At 41.4% G+C, this 12,265-nt stretch overlaps 1 protein-coding gene across 1 annotated transcript; it reads left to right on the top strand.

The window, feature by feature from the left end:
• The first annotated feature begins 317 nt into the window (after nucleotides 1-317).
• Cxcl17 (C-X-C motif chemokine ligand 17) lies at nucleotides 318-11,467 on the top strand. Its single transcript, XM_038340966.1, has 4 exons — nucleotides 318-390; nucleotides 8,893-8,973; nucleotides 9,523-9,609; nucleotides 11,370-11,467. Exons 1-4 carry the CDS (start codon nucleotides 318-320, stop codon nucleotides 11,465-11,467), a joined length of 339 nt encoding a protein of 112 aa, XP_038196894.1.
• The last annotated feature ends 798 nt before the right edge of the window (nucleotides 11,468-12,265 follow it).

Raw genomic sequence — 12,265 nt, 5'->3', positions numbered from 1 at the left:
ACAACAAAATCATAACACTGTAGGGGGTGAGGAGTTAAGGACAGCTGCCAAGCTTTCAATCACTCCTTGGTTCTCCAGAGTGTTGTGTTTCTTTTGTTTGACCGGTTTTGCCTCCCACATTCCTATAAAGCACCTGGTCCAATCTGTTACCAGTATCACCAGCACCGCCTTCTTGTTCTTGCCTTCTAATGGGTACTCTGGCATGGGATTAAACTGTAGACACCACCCCACCCAAGCCATTCCAAGGAATCAGAAGCCTCTAAGTGGTAACGATCCACACCATCTTTAAGCAACAGCAGCACCAGCAAACAGCCACAATGAAGGTTCTAGTCTTTGCCTTCCTTCTGTTGCTGCCAGCGATGCTCACAGTCTCCAGCAGACCAAATCCAGGTAAATGAGATGAAATCATATTCTCTCTTTTCTTTCTCTCCCTCCCTTCCTCTTTACCTCCTCTTCCCTCCTTCCCCCCAACTAATTTTCTTCCCCCTTGAGACAGGGTGTTGATATATAGCCCAGGCTGACCTGAAACTTGCACTCTTCCTACCTCAGCATCCTGAGTACCAGCGTTATATAGGCATGTGCCACCATGCCCTGCTCAAGAGTACTTTGTACCTCACCTGTAATGTGCACATACCAAAAATTAATTTGATATTAATGGAGGAAATGGAGTAGGAAATGTGGCAAACCCAACAACATACCCATTAAAGTGTTCTTTTAGCTACAAGTTGGAGCAATTAAGTTAGTCTTTCTCAGTGTCAGTATCCTCATTAACAAAAAGGAAGGACCCTACTTATCCCAAAGAGTCTGTGAACTTTAAGAAACATTGCCAAAATGTGTGCAACTGAAGCTGGCAACATACACACATGCATACACACAGCCCAGACCAAACCCACTTACCTTTCCTTCCCTAGCCTCTCCTAGAAAAGTCACACATTTCCTCATGTCTCAATTAGAGAGGTTGTGATAGAAATTAAAGAAATTAAGAGTTTTATATTTTTCTAGAGCTTGCCAGTCCTATCACCAGGTAGGGGCCATGCAGACACTTTGATCATGCGGCACTCTGTTAAAATGGTCTGCCTTGGGGGAAGCAGACCTTAGTAGTGGTTCTGAATCTGCTCCGGTTTTCATCAGAGCCAATGTGACCCAGCCCTTCACAGAACCACCACACAAAAGCAAGATCATCTCCATCCATGTATCTTTCTACTTGAGAATACTATCCCTCTCGGCCCCTCAGCTATTTGAGGGTGAAATAACTTGTGGCAAACTCAGCAGCAATCCTAAATTTAGGATCACCTGCCTTCTACAATGTCCAACTTCTCTCCTTTCTAGAGAAAGTTCTTTGGAAATTGCTGGGTTCTACAGTCCTGGAAGGGAAGGCATCCCTATCACTATGATGGACACAGGGCTAGAGTCCTCCCCATGTACTCAAAGTTCTAGTCCCTACCTACTTTTCCAGTCCACTCTCCTCCACTCACAAAGATACACTCTCTGCTCTGTTCAGACTAGACTGCTGATTCCCAACACATCCTATGTTGTCAAACCAGCTCAGCTTTACTCACATATCCAGCTCAAAAGCTCACACCTTCCCACTCCTCCACTGATTCCTCCCTCCACTACACACAGCTCTCCCTTTGCTGACTACGCTCAGTTCAAATAAGACTCTTTTGCACGTATCATAGTCTGCCTCACACTTTAAGGGTACACCTTCTCCGTCCTTAATCACCTTGGTGACACAAACTGATATATCATTTCCATAACCCTCACACTATGCAGCATAGCACTCAGCAAATATTAGCTAAGTGCTCTGGTTTCTAAGATCAAAATGATTCATTTCTATACTCTATGCCAGGCTGTGATGGCAATATTTTTTTCTTGTTGCTGTTAGTATGTGTGTGTATCAATGGGGATTAAACACAGAAACCCATGCATCCTGGATGTGTAAGTAAAGTTGAGCTGGTTTGAAAAGGGAGAAGGACAAAAAGAATACATAAGAATGTATTTAAAAAAATGAACAAATTACTTATAATAGATTACTCCCTATTTGTAATATTACTTGATTATATTACTTATGGTAATAGCTGACATGTGTTAAGAAATCCTGTACTGCAGGCACTGTTTTAAGTGTTACAATAAATACACTATGATCTCATTTTGTATTTACAAAATGTAATGGGGGCTGGAGAGATGACTCAGGAGTTAAGAGTACTGGCTTTTCTTCCAGAGAACCCAGGTTTTGTTTGATTCCTGCACCCAAGTGGCTGCTCACAATCCTATGATCTCCAGTCCCAGGGGATCCAATGCCCTCTTCTGGCCTCTGTGGACATAGCATGCATACCATGCATGAACAAACATGAAATACTCATACACATAAAAAAAAATCTTTAAAAACGGGGCAGGGGGGGCTGAAGAGATGGCTCAGAGTTTAAAATCAGACCACTCTTTCAGATGGCCTGAGTCTAGATCCTAGCATCCCAATGGTGTCTTACAAATGTCTGTAACACCAGTCTCAGGGGATCTGATGCCCTCTTCTGGCCTCTTAAGTCACCAGACACACCAGTGGTACACAGATTTACATGCGGACAAAATACCCATATGTTAAGGAATAATCTTTTTGTACACTGTGAAGATGTGTCACTCTGATTGGTTTAATAAAAAAAGCTGAATGACCAATAGCTAGGCAGGATTTCCAGGCACACAGGATGCTGGGAAGAAAAAGGGCAGAGTCGTGAGGAGACACCAGGGACACAGAGCAAACAGCATGGGCCTTACAAAATAAAGGAAACTGAGCCACGTAACAGAACATAGATTAAAAGATATGGATTAATTTAAATTATAAGAGTAAGCTAGAAAAAAGCCTAAGCTATTGGTCAAGTTTTCATAATTAATAAAAAGTTTCCATTATTTGGAAGCTAGCAGGTAGGACAGAGAAAGACTCTACACCCATACACATAAAATTAAAATTTAAAAAACCAGGAAACTGTCATTAACACAGTAACATTGGCTAATATCTTAAATATTAAATATTCTTAATTATTCTTCTAACATCATTTTCTAGTCCAGAAGCCAATTTAGAACTCACAGTGAGTAAAACTGTTATGTCACCTTGGTGTCCTCCAAGCTAGGGCAGCTCCTGTCTTTTCTCCTCTTTCCTGGGAGTTCTTGGTATATTTTTGAAGAGTACCAGTGTTTTCTCATGATAAAGTTCTGCTTATTCACTTTGTGCAACAATATCACAGAAGGGCTAGCAAGAGAAGAGGCCTCAGTGGGTAAATGGACTTGCCGTCAAAGTCTGGAGACCTGAGTTCGATACCCAGAGCCCTACATAAAAGTGGAAGGGGAGAACAGACTCCACAAATTGTCCTCTAAGCTCCACACATGTGCTTTGGTTTCACACTTACCCCCACCCACACCACATACACAAACAATAATTAATTTAAAAATTAAAGGCAGTTGTGAGCCACCCGATGTGGGTGCTGGGAACTGAGCTCAGATCCTCTGTGAAAACAGTAAGTGCTCATAACCACTGAGCCATCTCTCCAGGCCCTCTTCCTTTTGGTTATCCACCTACTTGTTTATAGCTGTATGGACTCAGAGTCAGACACTCATGGGTTTTAATCCAACTACTACCATCATTTATTATGTTATCACGTTGTCCTTCAGGTTGGTTTCCACAGGGTTTTACTGTTTCCATCATTTTTATTTTTTGGCAGTTCCTTACTTTCTGACACAAGAGGTTTCAGGTTTATCTTATATTTTCCTACTCCATGGAATAAGCCATTTCCAGGGATCCCCGTTTCTTCTCATGGGTTCTGAAACATGCCCTTTGCTGGAGCTGCAGGTGGTATGATCACTGTCTTCAGAAAATAACTAGAAGCCAAGTGTGTTGGCACATGCCTGAAATCCCGGCACCCAAAGGCTGGGGTAGAAGGATCAAGAGTTCAAGTTTATCCCCAGTTATTTATCAAGTTTGAGGTCAACCTGAACTACATGGGGCAAAGGGGAAAGGAGCTGTAGAAGAGGGGGATGGGAAGAAAGGAAGAAAACAACTACCAGTCCTCAGTGACAACAACAATATACTCATATCCTGAACAGATGTCTGGATATGGAACATTCACAGATCATTTATTCCTCAGCAAGGTGGGCATTACTTATCCTTGTTCTACAAGTCAGACACTCACAGATCCAAGAAGTATACATCATACAGTTAAGTGACAGAGCCCATAGGAAGTCCCAGATCTATCTGGATAGAAAGTTCACTGGCAAGTGTTTACCAAGACTAATTTTTGATGAAACATAAATTTGCTTTTTATGGCCTTAATAATAACATGCTTATTTTAACACATTAGAAAAAAAGTATCCCAGTCTAGTCTGCTGGGCTAATCTTGGCTACTCAACAGAGACCAAGACAGAGAGAGGAGGAGAGGGAGGAAAGATGCACATAATACTAAGACTACATTACATTCATAATTCCACACAAGATAAAATAAATCTAGAGGAAAAGAGGTAAACAAACACAATATTGGTACAAGTTGGTGTTGAACAGATGTCTCAGTGGCTAAAATCACTGTCTGTTCCTGTATACAACCCAGGACTGATTCCCAGCACCCATATGGCAGCTCACAACCATCCACAACTACAGGAATCAACACCCTCCTCTAGACTCCAAAGACATCAGACATGCATGTGGTGCACACACATACATTCAGGCTAAACACTCATACACAAAAAATAATAAATATTAAAAAAATAAAATTAGCTGGACAGGGGTGGCACACGCCTTTAATCCCAGCAGATTAAAGGTGGATCTCTGTGAGTTCAAGGCCAACCCAGTCTACAAGAGCTAGTTCCACGACACCTAGAGCTGTTACACAGAGAAACCCTGTCTCAAAAAACAGGAAAAAAAAAAAACCTTAAATAAATGTGTAATCTTGAGCATGGCATCACACCACTCACCTGTAATTCTAGCACTTGGGAGATTGAAACAGAAGGATCTGTAGTTCAAGGTCATCCTCACTTCTATAGTGAGCTCAAGACTATCCTGAACTACGAGACCTTACCTCAGAATAAAATGATGATAATGGAGCTTGTTATACTTTCAAAATTTTTTCCAATAGACTTACAATTTCTAAATATCTAAATGTAATCACTAAGAATTTTTAAAGTTCTATATTTAGGGATTCAACTAAGTCATCTACAAGATTTCTTCTGGCTTTAATATTTTATGGCTTCTTGCTGAAATGAGGAATAGCAGCCATACAAGGAGAAAATGCTAGAAAAAAATAGAAGCAAGGGCTGTGCCCATCTAAATTATTTTAATAGTGCTCAAAATATCACATGAGAACATTGAAAAAAGGCTCTGGAAAATGATGCAATACCACCCATCTGTGTGACAAAAAGGGCCCAAACTGAACCTGATGATCTCTAACGGAGCCCTCTACAAACGCTTGTCTGCTCACCTACTGAACAAGCACTTACTAAATGCCTACCATGTGCCTGGAACAGTGAGCTCTGTCAGAGTTGAACTACTGATTCTGAGGCTAGTGGAGGAGAAAGGTTTGTTTATATTCATTAGGAGTGTCATAACAAGTTACCACAGTTGAGGTGGCTTTAAGGACAAATTTGATTTATCTCACATTTCTGGAGACTGGAAATCTAAAACTGAGGTACCAGAAAGTCTGAATCTCTTAGAACCAGCAGAAACTTGTTTTTCATAGTTCCAAAAGTAGAGCTTCTGAGATTAGGGTTTTGGTATGATTGATTCAGGTAAGAGTCATCTCCCAGTGTGCAGACAATCAATTCTCATACACTGGAAATTAAAGGTTCCCAGGGGTCCCTTTCCACAAAAAGATATTAATCTCATTCCTGAGAGCTCTACTTTCATGATCTAATTAGCCCCCAATGCTCCCACTTCCTAATACAATCACATTAGGGACTAGGATTCCAACATAGAAGCTTTTTTAAAGATTCATTTATTGTATTTGATGTATATGAATGCTTTGCCCATGTGTATGTTTGTGTACCACATGCCTGCAGTGCCCCAGAGGCCAGAATAGAAGTCGGGTCCCCTGGAACCAGAGTTACAGTAGGTTATAAACTGCCCTGAACCCAGATCCTCTGCAACAGCAGTAAGTGCTCTTACCTGCTGCCCTGCCTCCTCAGCCCCAACACAGAGGTTTTAAGAGGACATATTCTGCTAGCATCTTGCTGTATCATCGGTCACATGGTTTTTTGCTGTGTGTACACATCCTTAAGGTCTTTTTTCTTTTTGGTGGGGGGGGCATTGAGACAGGGAACAGGGTTTCTTCTGTGTAGCCCTGGCTGTTCTGGAACTCATTGTGTAGACCAGACTGGGCTTGAACCCACAGAGATTTTCCTGTCTCTGCCTCTGCCTCTCTGGTGCTGGGATTAAAGGCATGTGCCACCACACCTGGATCATTTTCTTATAATACTGGATTAAAGAACACCACAAAAGCCTTATTTTAGCTTAATTGTCATTTTCAAAACCCTATCTCCAAATATACTCATTTTGAAGAAGTAGAGGTTAGATCTTCAATGTGTGAATTTAGGAGGATGGAGTTCATTCAGTCCATAACAGATTTCAAGTCACAAATTACACAAGAATAATTCAAGCATAGTAACTCACCTGTAATCTGGAATAAGTGTTAGAGAGAATGCTGAAAGTTCAAGGACAGCTTGGACTATATAGCAAGACCCTTTCCCAACCAAAAATAAAAAAAGTGAGCTGGGCATTGGCAGGAGTGGAAGCTGGGGGATTTGGAGTCCAGGTCCAACTCCAGCTATAATATGAGGACCCTGTTTCAGAGAAAGAATAATTTAAACAAAATAAGAAACATATGAAGACGTATTTGATTGTTTTCATGGTACTATGGATCAAATCCAGGCTATCGCACATGCCAGACAAGCACTTAGATTCCCAATCTGTCATTGATTTTAACAGGAAATATCACTAACTAAAATTAGAGAAGTGTCTGTGGGCCCAGTTCCAGCTGGAGATTCTAAAATCTATAAGCCCTTATCTTTTTATAATTTTAACCTGGTTGGTTGGTTGTTGTCAATTTGACACAAACTATGGTCATCTGAAAAGAAGGAACCTCTGTTCTTAAGAAAGAACCTCCTTAAGATCAGCCTGTAGGAAATATGTAGGGTATTTTCTTGATTAATAATTGTTGTGGGAAGGCCTAGTTCACTAAAAGTGGTGAATCCCCTAGGCAAGTAATCTTGGGATGTATAAGAAAGCAAACTAAGCAAGCCAGGAGGAACAAGTTAGTAAGCAGCCTTCCTCCATGACCTCTGCATCAGTTCCTGCAAACAGGTTCCAAACGTGAGTTCCTACCTTGCCTTCCCTCAAGAATTAATGGAGTGTGAGTTGTAAGGTGAAATAAACCCTTTCTTTCCAAAGTTGCTTTTGGTCATGGTCTCTTATCACAGCAATAGAAACCCTATGACAAATTTTGTATTATATCTAATTAATTTATTTTTCTTTGGGTGGGTACACATGCCACACACAGGGAATGTATGAAAGTCTGAGAGGATAGCCCACAGGAGTCAACAATCTGCTTCTACCATATGAGTTCCAAGGATGGAACTCAGTTTGTCAAGATTGGCAGCAGGTGCCTTTCCCTGCTAAGCCATATCACCAGACTTAAACCTTCATCTTCTGTTGTCATAAATATATTTTAGGGGTGGGCTTGGTGGTAAGCACCAATAATCCCAGCTACCAAGAAGCAGATTCAGATGGATCACTTAAGGGCAGGAGTTAGATGTACACTGAGCGGCATAGAAAGACCTTATCTCAAATATATGGAAGTTGTAGAATCAAATGACATAGGCTTGGATGCAATGTTTCTGTACCAGAGGAACAAACACAAATACTGTCCTCTTAATAGTTAACTAGAATCATGTATTCAAACACAGCAACTTGGAGGTCAGGTGGAAATTTTGGTTTACAGTTATCTGCTGCTCCTTGCTCTCATCTAAGTTGTCAGTATTTTAATGAACGATGTGGGGGTTGCAGTCTCAATAACCCTATCATGTCTTCCCTTAGATTCAGAAGCCATTTTCTTCACTTTCTCAGCTAAAATTTTTAGTAGGCCTGATTTTTTCTGTTGGCAGAGACTGCTTGTTTATTTGCCAGCTGCCCAGACCCAAATAATCACACAGAAACTATATCAATTACAACACTGTTGGGCCTATTAGCTCAGGCTCCTTATTAACTAACTCTTACATCTTAAATTAAATCATTTCTATTATTTTATATTTTACCATGAGGCTCATGGTTTGTTACCTCTTGCTTCTTGGGCAGCTACATGGCGTCTTTCTCCTTTGGCAGTTATGTGGCATCTCCCTGACTCTGCTACTCTCTTTATATATTTCTTCCAGCCTAGCTATATTCTGCCCTGCCATAAGCCAAAGCAGATTCTTTATTAACCAATGGTAATAAAACATATTCATAACATACAGAGGAGAATCATTTTTCTTTTAAGATTTATTTATTTTTGCTTTGTACATGAGTGCCTACGTAGATAGGAAGAGGACACTGGATGCCCTGGAACTAGAGTTATAGACGACTGCAAGCCACCATGTAGGTGCGAGGAATCAAATTTGGGTTCTCTCTGCAAGAGCAGAATTTGCTTTTAACCACTGGGCTATCTCTCCAGCCTTTAGGCTAGATTTTTAAGTCTCAGTTCCTTATCCATTTACAGTATTCCTCTTTTGGAGTACCCTAGAGCCCATGAATGGAAGGTGGGACAGACAGACAGAGACACAGAGCTTGTGCTGATCTAAGTACCCAAGTAGGACAACTCTGGAGGATAGGGTCACAGAGAGCTGTCCTTTTCTAGTATCTGAAGTAACCGCATATGCCTCCAACAGGGGTCGCCAAAAGCCATGGGGACCAACGCCAGGTTTCTGGGAGGTGGCTCCAGGAAGGCGGCCAAGAATGTGAATGCAGAGGTCAGTAATTCAGCCTTGACCACAGAGTTGGCATTATAGTGACCCAAAACCTTTATCTCCCTTAAGCCCCTCTGAAGGCAGGACAGATGTCTGAGCTAGCCTCAGCATCCCACCAGAAGTGGCACTAACATCTGCTTTCTCCGTGAGCAGGACTCAGGAACTAGATTCCTACCAGGATCTTTGTGCCCCTCACCAATGCTTTCCCCCAAATTTCCTGTACCTTCCCAAAGGGTTTTACTTTCTCCTGGCTCCCCAAAAGCATCTTTAGTTGATGTTCCTTATAGAAAGGATTGAAAGCAGAAGAAATGTCAGCCTAAAAAGACACCTGGGCCCATTTTTTCATTCTTCACTCTCCACAGGGATATTCCAATGCCTCCTCTAAACATGTCGGCAAATCCCTGCCCACAGAGGTCACATAAAAACAACTTAGAAACCCAGGGGTTCACACAGCTTGAGGTCTCCATTGTTCTCTGTTGACCCTTTTCCCCAGTCAAGTCCTACTCTAAACATATCAACCTTCCCATCTAAGCAGTAGCCTGTTGTTTACAGATTGGTTCCTGAGAGCCCCGAAGAGAAAATCCACACCAGTGCTGGAGTCACCAAAGAAGCAGTGTCCCTGTGATCATGTCAAGGACAGTAAGTTTCAAGAAGATGGCCTTCCTTATACCACACTCAGTTCTATGAACTCACTACGGATGAAGGCAAGGCCGAGAAGACCAAAATAAACACATGCATCAACCAGTCCCTTTCTATTCAATGCCAACTTGTAGGAAAACAGAAAGAACAAAAGCATTAGGATAGACTTGTTCTGAAACTAAAGAGATTTAACCAAATTCTTAGATTCTAGAACGTGTCATTTATCAAAGTACAGGGAGATAGAGAGGCTGTGACCTGCCCATTGATTTCTGAAGATGACACCAGTGTCAGTGTGGAACAGGATTTTGGCTTTTCTTTCATTTGGCAGTTGGTTTTTCTGTTTCTTTGTTTGTTTGTTTGTTTGTTTGTTTTCATTTTATGTGTGTGGGTACTTTGTCTGCATGTATTTAATCTCAATGCAGTGCCCTCGAAGACCAGAAGAGAGAATTAGATTTCCTGAGATAGGAATTACAGGTGGCTTTGAGCCACCATGTGGGTTCTGGGAACTGAACATGAGGCCTCTATAGAGGAAACTCACGCTCTTAATTACTGAGCCATCTTTCCATCCCCACAGTCTTTTTTAAAATGTTATTATACAAAAAAAAGTAAATAAAGGGCCAGAAAGATGGCTTAGAAGGTGCTTGCAGTCAAATCTGACGGCCTGAGTTCAATCCCTGACACCCACATGATAAAAGGAGAGAACAGACTACTGCAAGCTGCCCTCTGACTTCCAAATTTCCACTATGGCATGAATGCAACTCTACATATATGTGCACACACACACACACACACACACAAAATAAAACATGTTTTTTAAATTATTATATTTTATTTTACTGCGTGTGTAGAGGTCAGAGAAGAGAGTTGGGATTCAGTTCTCTCCTTCCACCATATTAGTCTCTGAGACTGAACTCAGGTCATAAAATTTGGCAAATGCCTTACCTGGTGAGCCATTTCTTCCACCCGATTGATATTTTTTATTCTGATTTGTCCATTCTCTGCCCCCCACCCCAACTTTGATTTGGTTTTTGAGACAGGGTTTCCCTGTGTAGCCCTGGCTGTTCTGGAACTTACTTTGTAGACCAGGCTGGCCTTGAGCTCACATAGATCCACCTGTCTCTGCCTTCCGAGTGTGTGCCATCACCGCTCAGTTTGTTTGGCTTTTTGAGATAGATTTCCATTCTAGCCTAAGATGACTTGGAACTCACTTTATAGCCTAGGTAACCTCAGACTTACAAAGATCATACTGCTTCTGCCTCCTGAGTGCTGCGATTGCAGACACACACTGCCACAGCCAGCTGCATCTCATAATTTCAAAAGTTTACATATAAACTTTGAAATGATTTTAAAGAGCTGGAGAGAAAGAGCAGCCATTTAGAGCACTCACTGCTCTTTCAGAGGACCAGAGTAGCCAGGCAATGATGGCAAACACCTTTAATCCCAGCACTCAAGAGGCAGGGGCAGACTGTGCGTTCAAGGCCAGCCTGGTCTACAGAGCAAGTTCCAAGACAGCCAGAGCTACACAGAGAAACCCTGTCTTGAAATAAATCAGAGGCACAGAGTTTGGTTCCCAGCACAAATGTCAAGTGGCTCCCAACTACCTGTAACTCCAGCTCCAGGGGTTCTGAAATTCTATTCCAACCCCCACAGCACACACACATAAGTGGCACACACACACACACACACACACAAATAAAAATAAAAATAAAACAAAGTATTTTTAAGTTTTTTATGACAGTATCCTTTTGTTTGTGCCCTAGGACACCAAAAGCACCACCGGAAGCCAAAGAGGCCCTCCAGAACCTGCCAGCAATTTCTCAAACGATGTCAACTAGCAAGTTTCACTCTGCCCTTATAGTTCTGATACTCTACTCTCTCAAGTGAACACTCTCGGTGGAAAAAAGGTGATCAACCCTAGAGCGCGTTCTTTCTCTCCACACCCCATCCTCACCAACAGCATCCCAGTGCTCTCAGAAGGCGTTGCCCAGCATATTGGTTACTGTGCCCTCTACTGTCATCTTCTCTCATCACTATTGATTTCAGTATGGGTTAAATAATTTAAAATGACAGAGCCTCCATTCCTCTTGTTATTCAGCTCCCAGACCTGTTCCCAGAATCTTATGTTGGTACTTTTATTTCTTAGGTGAAATAAGTTTCATGTTCCTATTGTGTAGACTGTTTTTTTTTTTTCAAACCAACACACCACAAAGACCTTCTGAAAAACCTGGTATATTTGACAGGCTTTCTGAAACTAGCCAATCAAAATGTCAAAAACTTTGACAATATGTTAGTGCTAAATGCTAATAGCAAAAAGTTCTGCTTTTGTTTAAGCTTTGCTTGCTTGCAGAGGTAATGAAGTGCCTATAGAAAATTCTCTCTGCTGCAGCTGAGGACCACTTACATTCTCCTACTCCTAAGGAGGGGGCTTTAAGTTAGGCCCAGCCATGAATAAATTTTATCCTGCAATATCTTGGTGTTTAGCTCCTGGTTTTTGACACTATAACACTTATGCCTCTGTTCACCCTAAAAGAATCAAGGAAACCTCAGATTCCTATTGGTCTCACTTGACCATAGGAAAATTAGCAAAAAAATAATTAAATACATACATAATGCATATATATATGAATATATGGTATATGAATATCAGTTATTTCAA

Source organism: Arvicola amphibius, chromosome 8 (assembly GCF_903992535.2).
Source record: "Arvicola amphibius chromosome 8, mArvAmp1.2, whole genome shotgun sequence".
In the NCBI taxonomy this organism is placed as follows: domain Eukaryota; kingdom Metazoa; phylum Chordata; class Mammalia; order Rodentia; family Cricetidae; genus Arvicola; species Arvicola amphibius.
This window is presented reverse-complemented; position numbering and strand designations above follow the sequence as displayed.

Coding starts and splice junctions, on each gene's coding strand:
- Cxcl17 (XM_038340966.1), top strand. CDS start 318: ATGAAGGTTCTAGTCTTTGCCTTCCTTCTGTTGCTGCCAGCGATGCTC. Junction 391..8,892: donor CTCCAGCAGACCAAATCCAG/GTAAATGAGATG, acceptor TGCCTCCAACAG/GGGTCGCCAAAAGCCATGGG. Junction 9,610..11,369: donor CTGTGATCATGTCAAGGACA/GTAAGTTTCAAG, acceptor TTTGTGCCCTAG/GACACCAAAAGCACCACCGG.